This window comes from Schistocerca gregaria, chromosome 3, assembly GCF_023897955.1.
Source record: "Schistocerca gregaria isolate iqSchGreg1 chromosome 3, iqSchGreg1.2, whole genome shotgun sequence".
NCBI classification, from domain to species: domain Eukaryota; kingdom Metazoa; phylum Arthropoda; class Insecta; order Orthoptera; family Acrididae; genus Schistocerca; species Schistocerca gregaria.
Window position 1 is genome coordinate 819,544,093 of NC_064922.1, and position 21,843 is coordinate 819,565,935.

The following is a 21,843-nucleotide window of genomic DNA, read 5'->3' on the forward strand; positions in this document are numbered from 1 at the left end:
GAGTGTGCCTTTTTGCTGATTTTCACTGTTTACTTATTATCAATTATTATATTACTAATGTTATAACTGTATTTCGCCTATTTATTTTACTGTGAAAGTTCTCCAGTATCCTCAAAATTATTTGTGTGCAAGCGCTGAAAACCATACTGCCTTAACTGCTAAAATACTTTTATAATAATGTCCACTCCCGCCCCCCTCCCCCCCCTCAGCCCCACCCCCCCCCCCCATGAACCACGAACCTTCCCGTGCGTTGGGTGGCTTGCGTGTCTCAGTGACACGGATTGCCCTGCAGTAACTTTGAGGAGTGCCGATGACATTATAATTCTATCAGAAGACTGCAAAAGACTTGGAAGAGCATTTGAACGGAAAGGACAGAATGTTGAAAGAGGAATATACGATGAACACCGACAAAACCAAAACAAGAACAATTGAACGTAGTAGAATTAAATCAGGTGTTGCTGAGGGAATTAGATTAGGGAACGGGACTCTGAAAGTAGTAGATTAGTTTCGTTATTTGTGCAGGAAAGTAACTGATGATGGCCGAAGCAGAGAGGATATAAAACGTAGACAGGCAATGACAAGGAAATCGTTTCAGAAGAAGAGAAATTTGTTAACATCGAGTATAGATACAAGTGTCAGCGACCCTTTTCTGAAAGTATTTGTCTGCAGTGTAGCCATGTATGAAAGTGAAACATGGACAATAAACAATTTAGACAAAAAATAATAGAAACTTTCGAAATGTGGTGGTACAGAAGAAAGTTGAAGATTAGATGGGAAGATCAAGTAACTAATGGCGAGGTACTGAATAGAATTGGGGTGACAAAAAGATTGTGGCACAACCTGACTAGAAGAAGGGATCGTTTGATAGAAGACAATCTGAGACATAAACAGATGACCAATTTAGTACTGGAAGGAAGCAGGGGAATAAAAATCGTAGAGGGAGTACAGTTAGAAGATTCAGAGTGATGTAGGTTGCAGTAGTTATTCGAAGATGAAGAGGCTCGCACAGGAGAGGGAAGCATGGAGAGCTGCATCAAATCAGTCTTTGGACTGAAGACCACAACAACAACAACAACAACAACAACACCGTGCAGTATTTAAATCTTCTTTTGCACGGGTGATAAGTATCCTCCTCTGGGCTCCCTTTCCTCCCCCTACCCCCTCCTGAGCGGCTTCACCCTCCTGCTCCCCCTCCATCTCTTGTGCCTCCTTCCAGTGTCTCTGCGCTCCCTCCTGCCCTGTCTTCCCTCTTCCTCTGCCATCCCACGTGTCTCCTGCCTCTTCGTGAACCCACTGATGCCCCTCCTCTCTTCATCCCGCCGCTTCCCCAGCTGCCCCTTGCTCTCCCCTCCTTTTCCATACTCTCTGACCTTTTCCTTCGGCAGGTCCCACCTGGCAGTTTTATTGTTCGTCGTGTGTGCTCCAAGTGGGTTTTCCGTGTGTTGTTCCGGAGTGTTTTTGCTACTGTGGCCGACTTTGAACCTGTGCCTGCGCATTCAGTGTCTTCTCTGTGTTTTAAGAATCGCCAATTGTGTTTTTTAACTTTCTGGTGACTTGTATTAACTGTCCCCCATGAACGTCTCCATGCCAGTGTATATTTTACCGCCATTTTCTCCCCTTACTCTGTCTTATGTTCCCCTTTTTTATCTCCTTATGTATGTATCATTTTATTCTTGTTTTAGTTGTAGTGTCACTCGGCTGAAGAGCGGCGGATTGTGCCGCAGACAGCCCTCCCCTGCCCATATGGGGCAGGGGAATGAAATCACAATAAAGAAAAAAACAGTGATAAGTAAGGCTTTTCGGTCTGACGACTGCCGGCCGGAGTGGCCGTGCGGTTCTAGGCGCTACAGTCTGGAGCTGAACGACCGCTATGGTCGCAGGTTCGAATCCTGCCTCGGGCATAGATGTGTGTGATGACCTTAGGTTAGTTAGGTTTAATTAGTTCTAAGTTCTAGGTGACTGATGACCTCAGAAGTTGAGTCGCATAGTGCTCAGAGCCATTTTTTTTTCTGACGACCTTTCGTTTGGTTGTGCAGGTGCAAGGAGCCAAACAAGTACGACGTGGCGAACCTGCCGCCGACGGCGGTGATCATCTGCTTCCACAACGAGGCGTGGTCCGTGCTGCTGCGCACTGTACACTCTGTGCTCGACAGGTCACCGGAGCACCTCATCAAGGAGATCATTCTGGTCGACGACTTCTCTGACATGCGTGAGTACACTGCCACCTAATGCACACTTGCTAAATGGAGCGGATTGGAACAAGCGCTGTCGAGCCATTGACTGTTTCGAGCAATCTGTACAAAGGCATTGCGGCTGTAATCAGTGGTCTTCATAGGATGCAACGAAACAGGGTGGTGCCACATGCGAGCAGCGTGCTATAAATTCGCACCGTCAGAACGTAATGAACAACCTGAGCAATATTTTTCTGCTTACAGTCGTTGCATATGACTACATATGAAATAAGTAAAGTTTTCAAAGGCTGATGACGGTTGTTCCTCAATCTACATCTACATCAGTATTACATGCACTATTGTACAGTGCGAGGTAGAGGGTACATCATCACCAATTTTCTTTCCTATTGCGATTGGTGTACTGAGCTATTGAAAAATGAACGTGTGACGTCCTATGTATGCGTCTTATTCTCTCGTCTAACTTCAATAACTACTCAACTTGAATAATTATCCTTTAGAATGTTGCTAGGTACAGTCAAGGCTGTCGCGTGTGAAATGCAGTGAAGTGTACTGTTGTGGAGGAAATATGGGGCTCGCAATAGCTGTAGCAAACAATACCGTGAGCTGCGATGACTGCTGTCGGCACTGCTCGCTGCTGACAAATAAGATAACTCTCGTTCTATCTGTATTGACCTTCACCAATCAAACTCTCCCCATGCCTTGATGAAGTCAAGGATTCTTATTCGCCCCTAGTCTAACTATTGGTGTGGTACACCAGTCAGAAAACCAGTCCACCACGATACCACTCAAAATTCGCTCGCAGGCATTTAACTATACCTCTGTCCATTCACACTGCACAATAAGTGTGTCGGCCAACACAGTGAACAATGCTTAATCGCAAGTTTTCAGTATAGAGTAGCACTTTGATTCGCTTTCGACAGAGGTGCTCTCCCAGTGAAGTACTGAGGAGAGACTTGTTCCTCGCTGCAAGAGCAACAATGGAACGGCGCCTCTCCACGCCGGATGTGAAGGGGTATATCTTCCGGTCTCTTCCATTACTCCTTCAGCTCAAGGCGTCAGAAATATCGTCTACCAATTAGCATTGCTCTTCTAAAACGGGAGAATGTCGTTTTGTTTAAGGCGACCAATCCGAAAACCTGAAGCATTGGCGTTTGCTGTCTCCCTGTGAAAATCTCTGAAACTGCGTGCTATGTATAAAGAATGCATAGGCTGGCTGCTCCCACACAATGTAGTGGAGTTTGCTTTTAAGCTGAAAACGGGGTTGTTCCCCCCTTTCACTCGGGCCCACGCTGTCCGCTACATGGGCGGTCACCGGCCGACATAGGCTGGGTCGTCCTCTGAATGGACTGGCGTCCCGTTGTGCCGTTTCTTTCCCGAACTAAAAGCTTCTGTGACCGTCGTGTCTGGAATGTATGTGTCTGCGCCAGCCTAGAGTATTTCAACGACGGTGCGCTTAATTGTTAATTGCATATCGTTTACATGAATTCATACAACATTGAGTTTATCTTATCGAGTTTGGGTTCGAATGAAGCGTCTTGATGTGCGGAATATGATTGTGAGGGAGTAATATGTAAGCAATGAAGGTCAGGAGACCACGACATCTTACACAAGTTATATGTTCATGCCAACATAATGGTTACACGTGTTCGGATGCAGGTTTTCTAAATTGCCCCAACAGAGTTTGACGAGAACTGGGTCCTCTTCCTTCCAATGACTCCCATTTTATTCTTCCGAGCACTTCTGTTACACTTTGGTATAGCCTATACCGACCTGTTACTATATCTGACTTCGTTCAGTATTTGTTCTCATGCCGACTTCATTAGTATACTATAGTGATCGTACGCTAGCCTCTACTATGCGGTTTCCTTTACAGATGCAACATACTTTCCCAGAATCCTGCCAGCAAATGTAAGATCCCCATCCGCCTTACCTAACGGAAATTTTACGTGTTCGTTCAGTGTCATATCACTTCTTAGTTTTATCTTTCAGTACACTGGTGTGCAAAATTTAAGGACGAAATTAACTTTCGGGTGATGTGTCACTTTCAAAGGAGGTAGCTCAGTGAAACTTGAACCATAGATAGAAAGAACTGCTGCAGTATAGTACGAAAGGCAACAAAGAAATGGGCAGTGAGACGAGCGAAAATGAAATTTTTATTCAAAGACAATAATTACACTGAAGGCATCGTGGTGCATGATGGTCCCCTGGACATTCGAGAAGGCGAGATGTGGTCCTGAATACGATGTGTGATCATCACGTCGGCCGGTGTGACCGAGCGGTTCTACGCGCTTCAGTCTGGAACCGCGCGACCGCTACGGTCGCAGGTTCGAATCCTGCCTCGGGCATGGATGTGTGTTATGTCCTTAGGTTAGTTAGGTTTAAGTAGTTCTAAGTTCTAGAGGACTGATGACCTCAGATGTTAAGTCCCATAGTGCTCAAAGCCATTTGAACCATTTGTAATCATCACGGCCGGGAATGAATGTTTTGCAACGTACTCCCACGCTGGCCACAAAGTTAATGAGGAGGTATTGTTGTAGGGAGTACCTTCTATAGATCGTCGAACAGATGACAAAATGGTAGATATCGATATAGATGACAGAGGGATAGAAAAACAATTAAAATCGCTTAAAAGAGGAAAGGCCGCTGGTCCTGATGGTTCACCAGTTCGATTTTACACACAGTTCTCGAAGGAACTTGCCCCCTTCTTGCAGCGGTGTACCGTAGGTCTCTAGAAGAGCGTAGCGTTCCAAAAGATTGGAAAAGGGCACAGGTCATCCCCGTTTTCAAGAAGGGACGTTGAACTGTTGTGCAGAACTATAGACCTATATCTCTAACGTCGATCAGTTGTAGAATTTTGGAGCACGTATTATGTTCGAGTATAATGACTTTTCTGGAGGCTAGAAATCTACTCTGTAGGTATCAGCATGGGTTTAGAGAAAGACGATCTTGTGAAACACAGCTCGCGCTATTCGTTCACGAGACTCAGAGGGCCATAGACACGGATTCCCAGGTAGATGCCGTGTTTCTGGACTTCCGCAAGGCGTTCGATACAGTTCCCCACAGTTGTTTAATGAACAAAGTAAGACCATATGGACTATCAGACCAATTGTGTGATTGGATTGAAGAGTTCCTAGATAACAGAACGCAGCATGTCATTCTCAATGGAGAGAAATCCTCCAAAGTAAGAGTGATTTCAGGTGTGCCTCAGGGGATTGTCGTAGGACCGTTCCTATTCACAATATATATAAATGACCTTGTGGATAACATCGGAAGTTCATTGAGGCTTTTTGCGGATGATGCTGTAGTGTATCAAGAGGTTGTAACAATGGAAAATTGTACTGAAATGCAGGAGGATCTGCAACGAATTGACGCATGGTGCAGGGAATGGCAATTGAATCTCAATGTAGACAAGTGTAATGTGCTGCGAATACATAGAAAGTAAGATCCTTTATCATTTAGCTACAATATAGCAGATCAGCTGCTGGAAGCAGTTAATTCCATAAAATATCTGGGAGTAGGCATTAGGAGTGATCTAAAATGGAATGACCATATAAAATCAATCGTCGGTAAAGCAGATACCAGACTGAGATTCATTGGAAGAATCCTAAGGAAATGCAATCCGAAAACAAAGGAAGTAGGTTACAGTACGCTTGTTCGCCTACTGCTTGAATACTGCTCAACATTGTGGGATCCGTACCAGATAGGGTTGATAGAAGAGATAGAGAAGATCCAACGGAGAGCAGCGCGCTTCGTTACAGGATCATTTAGTAATCGCGAAAGTGTTACGGAGATGATAGATAAACTCCAGTGGAAGACTCTGCAAGAGAGACACTCAGTAGCTCGGTACAGACTTGGTTTTGTTGAAGTTTCGAGAACATACCTTCACCGAGGAGTCAAGCAGTATATTGCTCACTCCTATGTATATCTCGCGAAGAGACCACGAGGATAAAATCAGGGAGATTAGAGCCCACACAGAGACATACCGACAATCTTCCTTTACACGAACAATACGAGAGTGGAATAGAAGGGAGAACCGATAGAGGTACTCAAGGTACCCTCCGTCACACACCGTCAGGTGGCTTGCGGAGTATGGATGTAGATGTAGATTCCTCCACCAGCGCGGTGGTTGTCGGTGCACGCGGACGAGCTGCAGTTCGTCCCCCCGACGCGTCTCACACCTGCTCGATGGGATTTAAGTGGGAGAACGGATAGGCCAGTCCGTTTGACGAATGTCCCCTTGTTGCAAGAGCACCTCTACATACGCCGTTCGGTGCGGTAGCGCACCATCATTCACAAAAATGAAGCCATGGCCGAATGCACCCCTGAAAAGACACACATGGCAAAGCGGCAGTGTCAAAATAATGTTGATCTGTTTGTGTACCATATTCAAAGGTTTGGATGTCAGTATGCCGATGCAACATTATGCCTCCCTACACCATAACACATGGACCAACAAAAGGATCATGTTGACAATGTTCAAGGGTGCATTGCTTGTTCCTACCTCTCGCCATGTAAGGGTACGTCCAGCATTGTAGAACTCGATTGAGTTGGTGGTAAAAGTGTTAAGGTGTAGGGAGGCATAATGTTACTTGGACTTCAATGAGATTTTCACTCTGCAGCGGAGTGTGCACTGATTTGAAACTTCCTGTCAGATTAAAAGTGTGTGTCCGACCGAGACTCGAACTTGGGACCTTTGCCTTTCGCGCTATTCGTACACCCATTACGGGCACCTGTACTAAAGATCCACTCTCAAGGCACAATTCCTACGCACGGAGAGAAAAGGTATCATTGTGGCTGAATCCAGCCCTCGAGGACTCCCAGACAACTCTACCGTACAGCTCTTCATTTTCTTACTAGCGCTTCAGTTGACGTATCGTCACGAAAGCCACGAGATGCGTTGCGACGCCACCCGCAACACTCCCACGCCGTACGTACTGCGCGCCTCTTCCGACGACTGTCTAACGACTGGTGACTAGGCAGCTAATTTTCACAATGTGTGTGTCTCTCTGTCTGACAGCTGAACAGGAAGTTGAAAGGGGTAAGTTAAACTGCTTTAGAAAAAAAAAAAAAAAATATTGTTACATCAGACTGCTGTCTCGTCGCAGTGCGAAAGAGGGGGTAATAGTTGGAAATTTGGCTGACCGCGGCTATGGCTCAGTGCTCGGGTCCTCCCTGCAGCGCGGTACGGATGCTCGTTGAGAGAACGAGGTATCGACTTGCGAGCGAGCGCGCCAATTTCCCGGTAACGACTGCCGCTACCGGCTGCCGGCTGGCGACTTGATTAGGTTCCGGCCGACCCAGCGCTGGGCCTGTTGCCGGCACTTCCGCAGGTACCTGCGCCACCCCGTCTGCGTGTGTGTGGCTGGGAGGGGGGGGGGGGGGGAGGAGGAGGAGGAGGGAGGGGCGGGGGATTGTTAATTAACGGCGACCCGCTCAGCCGGCTCAGCTCAGCGCGGGACCTCCATCACGCGGACGCGGATAACGTAATTAACATGCGTATCCATTATGGAATTCCAAATTGTATCTCGTGGCACACTCGCTCCTTCAGCTCGGGCGCCACGAACTTCACAGGTGCCAAGATATGTATAATTCTTTTTGCCTCTTTCTTGCCCATATCACTGTTTATTTTGCTCTTTCCCGAGACCAAGTAAAACCACTTTAAAAGCTATCCTCTCTCTCCATCGCCTTGCCTCCCATACCAAAAGTACCATTCCCCCTCTAATTCATTCACATTACGTAATTTTTACGTATTAAAACCTTTCGCGCTACTTGTCAGCCCCCTTTACATCTCAGTTCCATTCATGGATGATTTTCTCCCCGGTTCTTGAACTTCAGAGTGTCGTCAGCTGCTTTCGTGGTTGTGAATGTATTGCGTTACTTACATGAGCGAAAGTATCTTCATCTGCATCTCCACATGCATTCTCCACGAACCAACGTATGAAACGTTCCCTTAGAAAAATTTTAAATGACTGTGCTTAAACTGACACACAATATTTTTAGCGCAACACAATCTCTTTCAATAATCCCTACAAAAGAATGGCCCTGACTAACAATAACCTATACGTTTCATGAATCACTTACCTCACAAAAATCTTCGTTACTCAAACTACTGCAATACAGCGTGCGCCAGTACTGCCAGCTGAATAAAAGATTCTGACTACTGAAGGCACTAACTACTGATAGGCATAGTTAGCAAATGAAAGATTTTGATAGAGAACAAACAATGTATTTATCTTAATAGTGTTCAAAAGGCATAATATGTATACCAGTTTATGACATTCAGTCTTACAAATTTCCTTTTTCAGACGGACACACGTCCAAATAGTCCGCTCAAAACTCTGGCACCTCTCTCCACACATCCACCACTGCTGACGGCTCACCTCCAACTGCGCAACGCTACGCGCTGTTAACAGCCAACTGCCCAACACTACAATAGCAAATTCCAGCAATGAAAACCAGCCGCAGACTGCACACAGCACAGTCAGTGATTTTCATACAGAGCGCTACCTGGCGTTACCAGCATAGAAACCTAAACAGCCTACTTACACGTATGCTGCGTGCCAGAGGTTAACTTGTACCAGTACTAGTGATTTTCTTTCCTGTTCCACTCACAAATAGAACGAGGAAAATAACCACTGTCTATCTCTTAGCTCGTATTCGCGAAATATACATTGACGGCAGAAGAAATGTTCTGAAGTCAGTTTCAGATGTAGGTTCTCTAAATTTTCTCATTAGCGTTCCCGAAATATCTCCTTAATACTCGCTTGTTGGCCGGCTGGGATGGCTGAGCGGTTCTAGCCGCTACAGTCTGGAACCGTGCCACCGCTACGGTCTCAGGTTCGAATCCTGCCTCGGGTATGGATGTGTGTGATGTCCTTAGGTTAGTTAGGTTTAAGTAGTTCTGATGATCTCGAAGTTAAGTCCCATAGTGCTCAGAGCCATTTGAGCCATTTGAACCATTTGAACCATTTGAACTCGCGTGTTGATCACACCTACCGGTAACAAACCTAGCAGCCCGCCTCGTAAATACTTCCGTGTCTCCCTTTAATCTAGCTTGTTGGGGTTCACAAATACTCGAGTAGCACTCGAGAATGGGTCGCACCAGTATTCTATAAGCCGTCTCCTTTACAAATGAACCACACTTTTCGAAAATTCTCCCAATGAACCAAAGTCGACCATTCGCCTATCCTACCACAACCTTCACATGTTCGTTCCATTTCATATCGCTTTGTAACATTACGCCCAGATATTTAAACGACGTGACTGTGTCAAGCGGTAGAATATGATGCTGTATCCGAATATTACGTGTTTGTTTTATTGCTCATCCGCATTAACTTACATTTTTCTACATTTACAGCAAGCTTCCATTCATCACACCAACGAGAAATTCTGTTTGTCATCTCGTATCCTCCTACAGTCATTCAAAGACGACACGTTCCCGCCGACCGCTGCATCAACACTAAAAAGCCGCAGATTCCTGCTCACCCTGTCCATCGGATCATTTATGTACACGGAAAATAATAGCGATCTTTTCACACTTCGCTGTCACTTTCCTGATGATACCCTTCACTCTGATGAAAACGCCATTGATGACTACGTACTGGACTCCATTGCTTCAGAAGTCTTAAAGTCACTTATCTGGGAACCTATCTCGATGCTCTTTCCTTCGATAATACTCTGCACTGGAGCGCCGTGTCAAACGCTTTTCAGAAATCTAGGCATATGGAATTTGCCTGTTGTCCTTTATGAATGGTTCGCAGGATATAATTTGAGAAAAGGGCAAGCTGAGTTTCGCACGAGCAGTGCTTTCTAAACCGTGATTATTTGTGGACAAAACCTTTTCCTTCTCAAGGAAATGCATTCGAACTGAAAATATTTTCAAGAATCTTGCAGCAAACCGATGTTAAGAATTTTGCTCTGGAATATGTGGGTTCGTTTTTTTTTTTTTTTTTTTTTTACCCTACATATACACGAGAGTCACCTGCGCTTTTCTTCCAGTCTCCAGTAATGGCACATTGCGCTGGGCGAGAGATTCGCTATAGATGACAGCTAAGTCAGGGTCCAAAGCTGTAGACTACGCTTTGTAAAACCGATTTGGGATTCGATCAGTACCTCTCGACTTACTTGCTTTCAACCCTTTCATTTGTTTCTGTACACCAACGATGCTTACTACAATGTCCTTCACGCGGGTGTCTTCAAAAAAATGGCTCTGAGCACTATGGGACTCAACATCTGAGGTCATCATTCCCCTAGAATTTAAAACTACTTAAACGTAACCAACCTAAGGACATCACACACATCCATGCCCGAGGCAGGATTCGAACCTGCGACCGTAGCAGTCACGCGGATACGGACTGAAGTGCCTAGAACCGCTCGGCCTGCGGGTGTCTGTGCGATGGTCAAACGACGGTAGGTTTGTACGATTCTCCTGCGTGAACGATTTCTCAAACATGATATTTAAAATTTCAGCTTTACTTTTCCTATCTTCTACTGCTACAGCAGACTGGTCAAAGATGGGTGATCAGAAGCCTTCGACCGGCTTAGCGTCTATGTTTGATTTGAGGTCAAGGAAAGAGAGATGAAAATTAAATTTTTGTAAACATCGAGATTATTAGAAATCTTTTGTCATTAAATGCGTTTATTGCACATGTAAAAAAAAAGAAAGATAAGAGTTCAGCCGGCCGCCGTGGCCGTGCGGTTCTAGGCGTTACAGTCCGAAACCGCGGGACTTTTGCGTTCGCAGGTTCAAATCCTGCCTTGGGCATGGATATGCGTGGTGTCCTTAGGTTAGTTAGGTTCAAGTAGTTCTAAGTTATAGGGGACTGATGACTACAGATGTTAAGTCCCATAGTGCTCAGAGACATTTGATTTTTTTTTTTTTAAATATATAAAAGAGTTCGCTCCTAAGGCAACGTGCGGCGCCAACCGTCCCCCGTATGGCGTGATTGGGATGCGGTGTTGGGGCCAGTACGCCGTTCTCCTGGTCTTTCTCAGCTTCCCTTGTATTGGAGTCGCTAGTTCTCATTCAAGTAGCTTCTCAGTCGGCATGACGTGGATCACTGGATTCAATTCCCGCCCTCCCACCAAGGAAAAATCTCTGGAAATACCAGTAATGGAACCTGTGTCTTTCACAAGGCAATCAGAAGCGCTCACCACACAGCTTCGGAGGCGGACTTACTGTACACGCACATGTATACGAGTGTTGGAACTTTAATAGTGGCAGCTATTTATTTACAGCTCGTACAAAATAGATACGTGTTTCAAAGTTTTACTGTCCCTCAAAGTAGTCACCAGCATTGTGTATAACCCGCTGCCAGCGATGTGGAAGTCGTAGGATGCTCTTAGCACTTCCAGTTGTGTTGACAATTCAAGCAGCGCGGTCTGTTACCCGACGAATTTGTAGCAGTTCTGAAGCGAATGCCGTGAAGAGTTCCCTTCAGTTTAGAAACCTAGCTGAATTCACGAAGGCTTGAGTCAGGGGAGTGCAGTAGGTGGTAAAGCACTTAGCAGCCCCATCACTCAAACAAATCAGTGACAGCTTGCACTGTACTTGCTTGAGCATTGTCCTGCGAAATGATGGTCAGGTCCTGCAGAAAGTGTCATCACTTCTGTCTCTAAGCTAGTCATAAGTTGTTCCAAAAATGAACAGCATAGAGACAGAAGTGATGACACTTTCTGCAGGACCTGACCATCATTTTTCAGGACAATGCTCAATCACGTACAGTGCAAGCTGTTAATGATTTGTTTGAGTGATGGGGCTGCTAAGTGCTTTACCACCTACTACACTCCCCTGATTTACGCCCTCGTGAGTTCAACTCGATTTCTAAACTGAACGAAACACTTGCCGTCATTCGCTTCAGAACTGCTACAAATTCGTCGGGCAATAGACCGCGCCGCTCGAACTGTCAACGCAAATGGCACTTCTAAGAGTATTCTACGACTTCCACATCGCTGGCAACGGGTTATACACAATTCTGGTGACTACTTTGAAGGACAGTAAAACTTTGAAACACGTATCTATTTTGCATGAGCTGTAAATAAATAGTTGCCACTATTAAAGTTCCAACCCTTGTAATTTACTGTCAGAAAATTCTAGGAAGGAAGCGCTGGAATATAATCATCTGTAGTAGAATGTAAAGCCGATGAAAAATAAAATCTGATCACATGTTTAAACCTCCATGATCTGCGCGGTTGGCATATAGCAGATATCATGGAAAGTAAGAGTCAAGCAGTCAAGCTTCTTCCTCTGGTTTAGCTAGGGTATCCTAAATCAAATAATACTTAGAGTTGTTTCCAGACAGCAAGCTGAGCCAAGGTTTTGTCCAGAGAGCGATAAGGCAAAATTGGTGGGATATCTCAGATTGTCTCGGATGGCACGTACCAAAGATGCAGTTGCGCCATTATGTATCATGAGCAAACATTCAAGTGTAGTATTGCTATGGCTGACAATAATGTGGACTCCATATATACACATGAGTGAACTCCTTCTGTAACTTAGACCAGGTTATTTTGAAGGCGGATGAACAGGTCAGCTGCAAAGAGTGTTTAAACGATGATTTTATAATCGCGTCTAGTGTTTCAAAGATGCCACGCCTAGAGCAAATAGGATTTTAATCAGATTGATTTTGGTTGTGGAAGCCTACGCGCTTATATGTGTGGACAGGATTTTATGCTGCATTGGTCCCAGTGGGATACAAAAAATTCTACGGATATATTCAAAACATTGCCGTGTCCCGACTGCAAGCATTTGAAGTATGTAAACATAATTTGGAGTCGCTCGGCAAAACAGTCAACAGTTCGTAATTAACGTCCTCGTGGCGCTGGTTTACGAACATTTTGATGTGGACAGAACACTTTACAATTTTAATGTAATGGCATGCGTACCTTTCAATTTTTCCTCGAGTCTCTGAATCATGAAACAGTTTTGTTTTCATTTTCGGACTTTTCACTTCGCATATGTAGCCTTTCCGCAGATGAAGCATTAACCATCAACGAATAAATTACACACGCTTGATAAATAACATAAAAAAACATTCAGTCTTCTGGCACATTTAACCGTAATTATATCGTTCAGTATAAAATATATCACACCGTTCCTTCACCTACTTTACAAATCCACCAATGTGAGAAGTTCTCTTTTACAACTAAATTACACAAGATAAGAGAATTCTTATATCATACTGTATGAAATCGCCTTTTTACTTTGCTTCATTCTTGGCCCCGTTTGCGTAGGGAAGCAGGCGTTTATTTCATAGCGTGGGGGGGGGGGGGGGGGGGGTAAAAACTGAAAATCAAAGGAAATACTAAGAAAATCTTTGTAGCAGCATGTTACATTGAATATCTTTCACAAGTTTTCTGTGTCTAACGGCTTTGAAACTAGGCAAAATATGCACATATAGTCGCTGAAATTTTGTGGTAGTAAGAAACGAGAATACGTTAGTAAACAGGCCCATTAAGGCTACTTTTAGCTCCAAATTTAGGTTAATCAAAATAAGCATAATAATCATAATAATTTTCATGCTTTTTATTTTCGCAACACACAATGAAATTTCATAGAGGCTATCTAGAACCAAGTTTTGATTGATACCAATAGATTGGTTATGTGTCCGAGTGGCTCGAAGTATAAGATGCTGAAATGAAAGGTATTTGTACCACTGGAAGTGACATTTAGTAACCACTGCATTGCCTGACACCGTCCCTTCTGTGCATTTCCCTTGTGGCTAAAATAAAAAAAAGTGTCTCAATTATTATTAAGCTTTTCAGTCCATGAATATTCACTAAAATGACATTTTTTTTTTGTTTAAATCAGGCGTCTTCCGTTTCGCTTTTGCTATGAAGCAATGTATGCAAGTCAGTTAAATTAATGCAGGTCGTTTTTATTTTGCAAATCAAAATAGCTGGAATATATGTTTGTCGGGTTAGGCGTACATAGAGACTTCACTTACGCTGGGATTTGACTTTTTTGTCCTTTATCTGATTCCACACAAAGATATAAAGGGTGATTTTTTTTTTTTCCACCGTATACAAACTCTAAGGATTTATCGATGAGAGGATACGGAACAAAGAAGGTCTAATGAAGTTATGACCGGAAATGCATGGTTTCCATACTAGAGACCATTTATTCAATCATACTCTGTTACAGAGACTGCGGTCTAATAAGCGCTCTACCATGCAACCGCAGTTGCAGTATGCATGGTTTCCTCCTAGAGGGTGGTACTGTTCCTCATAAATCATGCCCCAGTGCCCTCTCCTGCGATAGGAATCGCTAATGTAGTGTCCGATTCACTTGTCTTGCTGTATCACCTTGTAGTGCACGTGATACAGCGTTGTGCACAATGGTTGTGTATTCGAAACGAGAGCTTGCCGACATAGTGTTTACTTTGGGAAAGACACATTGCAACGGGCGGCCAGCAATCTCAGCGTTGAGTGTTTGCAACAGTATTTCGCCTTTTGTCTCAGACAAGATCGTTTTAGGAAGCAGGAAATGATGAAGGACGTATCCAAAATGTTCGGACACCAGACTTGGAGAAAAATGTGATTAACACTGTGGACGCGACCGCCATGTCAGAACCAGGCAGTCAGCCCCCCAGTACAGGGTAAGCCAGATGACCGTGTGGAACATTTCCATGACCATTGTTACTACCTTTATAACTTACAGCATGTGCAGGTCTTACTAACGACGAACTTTCCACATCGGGAGGAGTGCTGTCTACGGTTTCTTCACCAGGCAACGATGATTCCGGGATTTGTGTCGTCCATCCTATTCACAGATGAGGCCACCTTTACGCGGAGTGGTATCTTCAGCTTTCTTAACAGTCATCTGTGGGATGGTATGCAGGACTCCCACGGCATGGTGCCAACGAATCATCAGTATCGGTGCAGCCGGAATTGTGGGCCTGGGTAATTGGTAAACGTATTTTGGGACCAATCTTCCTTCCACGTCGTGTAACAGGCCGGAACCATCGGCGTTTTTTACGAGTGACTTTGCGTCCCCTGCTGGAAGAAGTGCCATTGATGATTCGAAGGCTTATGTGGCTGCTACTTCATGAATGTCCAGCCAACTTCGCCATCAACGTCCGGACGCATCTCAATCGATCCCTGATCGATGGACCGGACGAGGGGGTCCAGTTGCGTGGCCTGTTCGATCACGGGACCTCAACCCGTGCGATTTCTGGTTGTGAGGTCCTCTCAGAAGTATCGTGTCTGCAGAGCTCATCCCAAATGTGGAGACACTGGAGCAGCGGATTCGTTCTGCCTTTGACACTGTTAGCGTGCAGCTTGGCCTATGTGAACGTGTGAGACAGAACAAGCTACGGCGCGTACACGCATGCGCTGAGGCACGTGGAAACCATTTTCAGCACGTACTGTAATTGGGGATGCATGTTACCGCAGTCTCTGCGACAATGCATGACTGAATAAATGGTCTCTATCATGGAAGCCATGCATTTCCGGACATAAGTTCATTAGCCCTTTCTTGTTTCGTATCCTCTCGTCGATCAATCTCTTAGAGTTTGAAGACGACGGAAAAAGTCACCTTGTATACTTGGGGAGAGTATTCCGAATCACGTGTTGATTTCTTATTTTCCATTTATGGACACATCACTTTCTGTCTAACGTTGAGCACAAGGGCAAGGAATTAACTGTTTGTAGTTTCAGTTGATTTTCCTCTCATTTCAGAAACTAAGATGCTGTTAAAAGGAAAGAATTATTACTTTTTATGTTCGTTTTACGTGCGCGATGCACGCCGCAGGGTCTGAGAGTACCCCTGATACGTGTTTATCACTCTCTTGTGTACATTTGAGCAACGTTCCATAAGGGCCAACGACAGAAAGTTTGTGCCAACTGCTTCGCAGAGGGGGAGGTACTTCGGTTTCTTCTGCCGCCGAGCCCGTAAACATGGCGGGCTTCCTGTGTGGAAACAAAGTGTTGAAGAGATTTTAATTAAAACCACTTTGCGTCTCCTGCGGGGCGGCTTCGCCCACCCCGAATGCTCGTCCTCTCCTCCCCCCCCCCCCCTCCTCCTCCTCCTCCTTTCTAGCTAACTTCTCCCTCGGATGTGCATCCGGACCCCAGCTGGAGAAGTGCCTCTTCTTCCCTTTTATTCCTTTTTTTCCCCCAAGTCGTTTCTCTTTCTGCCGCCTGGCTGCAGACCGAGCTGTTATCTCTTTGCGAGCCGCCTAGCTGCTGCCGCGACCGCCGTCGCCGCCGCCGCTGCCGGAGGAAGCAGTTTGTCGCCTTAGAGACGCAGTGCGCACCCAAAGGGTTGCCCGCCCGTGGCGAGCCCCATTATGCTGCTGCTCCAACGCCCGTCCCCACGCTCGCAGTTTCTCGATTACACGAGGACACCACGTCTAACACTGATGTTGGTAGCAGTCGTACGTAAAATGTAGCAACTGCAGCTGGTATATGATACCTTCTCTGTCGTCACGGCTGTCGCGTCAGTGGATGGGAACTGGGAGTATTGTGCCCATCAGCTTGTAAGCTGCAGTCACTTTGTAATCTGTTGACCTCACACTGTAGATACATCGATCTTCTTCACTTACTGCAAGTGTTTCGTAGCCTAAATTGATTATGTAGCTTTTCCACATCCTATTGTCTTTAATTACAAGGCAGTAATTGAAATTAACTCCTAATGTATTAAAAACCAGCTTAGGACCCCTGATTTGCTCGCTTATGGTATGCAGAGATTTTTTTGTTTTAATTTACTCAAATTTTTGTATTGTTCAGGTACTGCAACACCTTCTAAGACCGCATAAGCATGGTCTTTTCCGAACGTACTTCTGACCATAAAGCGATTCTGATAGATGGATTGCAAAGTTTTTGTTAATCATGCCTTTTACGTTGTTGTGGAGATATTTCCGTAACAACTTTCATCCCTCTAACAAATATTTCTTTATATATAACGGAGAAGTGAAATGCCAATTTTCATAAATTTAGCTTTAAAACATTTGTAATGTACCGAAATATTTTCTTAATAATTTTTCGTCGGTATTGCACTCTGTTAGGGGTTGAATTTCCACAAATACTGAAACATGCATGTTTATTTGTAACCGTCAAATACCAATTATCATAGTTGTAGCCTTAAAATCTTTTAGTAGTTCCTCAGTAATTATTTATATTCAAAACACTCTCACCCACTATTCTTACTGGCTGAATTTACACAAATGCGTAAACACATTTTTTTTTATTTTCTGACTGAGAAACGAAATACCAGTTTTTGCAGTTTCAGCTTCAAAATTCGCATAATAGCGACATACTTTGAAAAAGCCTTTCATCCCCTATTTCACCCCCTTAGGAGTACAATTTCGGACAATCCCTTCTTGCTTACCGTATAAGATCCACACCCTCTCCAAACTTCAGGTTTCTGTCCTTAGCGGTTTGGGCTGGACGACGACGACGACGACGATGTTTAGTGAGTGAGTGAGCGAGCGAGCGAGTGAGTGAGTCAGCACATTGCCCTTTACATGTAGAGTTCGGGCAGGTGCGACGAGGAATCGCGCACTGAGGGCTCCATACAAACTTAATTACGAGTATGTATATAGAAACTTCATCCATTCCGGAAATCGAGTGTCTCAGCCATTCGTGTCTGTTGCCGACATTGATACTGGTAATATCGATCCCAGGGATTCCAAGATTTTTGAGAATATTTTTAACTTCGATAATATAAATGTGGCATGAAGTCATGCAAGTGGCAGACGTCCGTAACTATATCAGCAGCAGTTCTCCATTCAGGCTGGCTGCGTCGCAAAGGTAAATGTCAAACATCAGGCAAGGAATGACTTCATTGCCCACATGGCGCGTTTCGGAATCTATGCATCATCAGATATCCAGGAGCGATTACTGCATGATGTTTCAAGTTGTTCGTAAAACAAGCATTCGCAGACTAGTCGTAAGGGCAATAAAGGCATCCCTTGTCTGATGGTTGACTTGGGCCATTGCGTCGCAGTCAGCCTGAATGCAGATCTATTGACTGTTTTAGTTTCAAGTTTGTCGTCGCATTTACTTGTACTGTCGTACCTTCCTTTTTGGCAAATTTCATGAAGGAAGTACCGTACAGTTTTGATGAGTAAGTTTGTGAGTATTAAAATGTGTTACATGAATGACCGTATCATTTGATTGTAGTGACTTAAAAGCTTCAATGCTTTACACCGCCAAGGGACCGTAGACCTCAGTGTGCCATATAAATTTGAATTTTATACGTCAACCTGTTCCTGAGAAAAACTGTTTTTGAGAGTCAGACACACGGACAACTTAGTGGTCATATAAGAGTTCCGTTTTCTCCCGATTCAGGCACAACCATAAAAATGACACACAGATGTGAGGTAGTTCTGCCACAATGTTTTATAGGTTCGCTTACAATTCCGAGTGTCCTGGCAAGCTACCATCTTCCTGTGGGATAAGTAATGAGAAAGTAGATACATGAAGACAAGACGGAAACTAAATAAGAATGCGTACAGTCCCTAGAGAGTACTGCTAAACTGAGATGAGTTAAGATGATGATAGCTATCAGTTCCGAAATACTGTCACAAAGATAGGCCCAGTATGATTAGCTTATTGCATTGATTTCGGTGGAATCGCGATGCCACTTGCTCGTGGAGCTAATAGGGTGATAGCACTCTAGCAACCAATGTACCAGGTGATCAAAAAGTTAGTATAAATTTGAAAACTGAATAAATCACGGAATAATGTAGATAGAGAGGTACAAATTGACACACATGCTTGGAATGACATGGGGTTTTACTAGAAACAAAAAAATACAAAAATTCAAAAATGTCCGACAAATGGCGCTTCATCTGATCAGAACAGCAATAATTAGCATAACAAAGTAAGACAAACCAAAGTTGATGTTCTTTACAGGAAATGCTCAATATGTCCACCATCGTTCCTCGGCAATACCTGTAGTCGAGGAATAATGTTGTGAACAGCACTGTAAAGCATGCCGGGAGTTAAGGTGAGGCCTTGGCGTCGGATGTTGTCTTTCAGCATCCCTAGAAATGTCGGTCGATAACGATACACTTGCGACTTCAAGTAACTCCAAAGCCAATAGTCGCACGGACTGAGGTCTGGGGACCTGGGAGGCCAAGCATGACGAAAGTGGCGGCTGCGCACACGATCATCACCAAACGACGCGCGCAAGAGATCTTACACGCGTCTACCAATATGGGGTGGAGCACTCTCCTTGTTTGCACGTGCAGGTGAATTTTGACTGCTGGCCACTGACCACTGACACGCAGTTTAGTAAAAATACGGGTAAACAATCTTGAACCGGGTACCCTGCAATTTGTAAATCATTTATGTTATTCTCCAGAAGCAGCAGCAGAGTTCCATCACAAAACCTGTATTTTAGCATTTGCAAATATGGTCGGAATGCTGAAATTATGCAGAAGAATTGGCTAACAAATTACAATCATAACCGAAAAATTCAACTGCGTTAAACTAAAAAAACAACTTCACAACTGGAACTTGAAAAAAAATACGGTTGACAAATAAATCCACAGCATATTGCCTGTTGGCTTCTGGATCGGACTTTTCGACCGACGTTTGTTTGACGATTTTCCTGACGATTGACTATCATGAATGGCTGACATTGTCAACGCTTCACCATCCATTGCTGGTGGCCAAATCGTCAGTCAAACGTCGATCGAAAAATCCGAGACAGAAGACAACAGGCCAAATGTCAACAAAGGACACGAAAGCTTCAACAAAATTGTAAATTCATAGCAACTGGAATAATAGCACGCGGAATGAAAACTCATATCTGTAACCAGTTGCGTTTTTGTGACCAGTGAGAATAGGACACAAGTTATATGGAATGTTTTATTCAAATTAGCCCGTATTACATCCTCCTAAAATATTTCCTATACCTCCTGAAACACCCTGTATACGGTAGCGTTAATGCCTTTAAGAACCTATTCTCTAGTATATAAATTTCTTGGTTAGCTTGTGAGCAAGAGTGAAACTGAAACTTCCTGACAAATTACAACTCTCTCTCCTTCCCTCCCCTTCGCCCCTCTCCCCTGCCTCCAAACTGGGGAAGTGAGAGGAAAATGGCTACATACGTCGTTACACGCCCAAATTCCCTTCATTTTATTCTAACGACACCTGCACGAGACAGACGAGTGTGACAACATAACGGTCGCACAGTCTTCGTGGAACAAAGGTCCTCTAAATTTACCGTATAGAATTTCCACAGCTACACGAGACATGAAAATAATAAAACACTCGACCAGTTAAATTTTTTCATGCATAGGATGCCACATTTCGAGAATTTATTCTCATTATCAAGCGAAAATATTTAGATGGACATTTTATGTGATGTTTGTATGTGTGTTGTTCTACCTCTTTTACTCTGCTGGAGAGACGGCATTTTAAAACCAGGAAAACTCGACTGAAAGGCAAAAGAGGCGGAACAACACGCACGCAAACATTAAACCACCTGCGGCCCCAAATGTAAATATTTATCCTGGACAATGAGAATAAATTCTCGAAACGCGTCGTGTTATGCCTGAAAAAATGTGTTTTATTATTTAAATCATGACTGACGCAGACTCTGGCTTTCAAAAAACATCGAGTGCGCGGGATGAAATTAAATGTACCTGATTTATGCTGTAATTCACACTTAATTATTATGTGGAAAGTTTTATGGAAACTCTTTCAGACTATTTCTATACCCTTCACTTATCGAATAGCAGGTGGGAGAAATGAACACGTGAATGTTTCCGTGCAAGCTCTGATTTACCTTATTTTATTACGATGATAATGTCTCTCTACATGGGTGGGAAACAAATTATAGTGGCAACGAAAAACGCCATTGTTTTAATGATTGCCACCCCAACTCAAGTATAATATCCTTAACGGTCCCTCTCCTACTTCGCAGTAATATAAAACGAACTGCCGTTCTTTGAAATTTGTCGACGTCTTCTGTCAATACCGTCTGATACTGATTTCACATTGCGCAGTAATATTCCGGATGACGATAAACAAGCGTGGTGTCAGCCGTCTCTTTGGCACATCTGTTCTACCAATAAAACGCAGTCCTTAGTCCCTACGAAATTTTCTATGCGATTGTTCTAAATTAAGTTATTCGGAATCATAACCGCTAAGTATGGAGTTGAATTCACAGTGTAATAGAAATTTAGCTGATTTCTTTCAGTATTGATGTCGATGACACACTTTTCCTTCTTCGGAGCCAATCGCCATTTTTCGCACCAAAAATATCGTGCCCAAGACATTTTACATTTGATTTCGATCTTCTGATTACTTTACGAGAGGCTAAGTGACAGCATCATTTACAAACAATTTAAGAGGGCTGTTCAGATATCTCCTAAATCGTTTATATAGGTTAGGAACAGCAGAGTGCCTGTAAAACTTCCGTGGGGAACTCCAGATATCACACCTGTTTTACTCGATGCCTTTCCTTCAGTCACTAATAACTGTGAGTTTTCTGACAGGAAAGCACAAGACTAGTCGTACAACTGAGATGAAGCCGCGTATGCATTCAAATTGATTAAGCTGCTTACGAGGAACGATGTAGAAACCTTGGTTAAATCTACAGTCAATCGCCAAAGAAACTGGTACACCTGCCTAATATCGTGTAGGGCCCCCGACAGCACGTAGAAGTGCCACACCACTGCAACACAACGTGCTATGG

At 44.0% G+C, this 21,843-nt stretch overlaps 1 protein-coding gene across 7 annotated transcripts in view; it reads left to right on the forward strand.

Moving 5' to 3' along the window:
* The window catches only part of LOC126354517 (putative polypeptide N-acetylgalactosaminyltransferase 9), a 1,011,821-nt gene that overhangs the window by 921,551 nt on the left and 68,427 nt on the right, over positions 1-21,843 (forward strand). For all 7 annotated transcript variants that reach the window (XM_050004230.1, XM_050004237.1, XM_050004234.1 and 4 more), the window contains one exon: positions 2,037-2,209. In XM_050004230.1, coding sequence (XP_049860187.1) covers positions 2,037-2,209 — 173 coding nt within the window. The remainder of the gene's footprint in view (positions 1-2,036; positions 2,210-21,843) is intronic.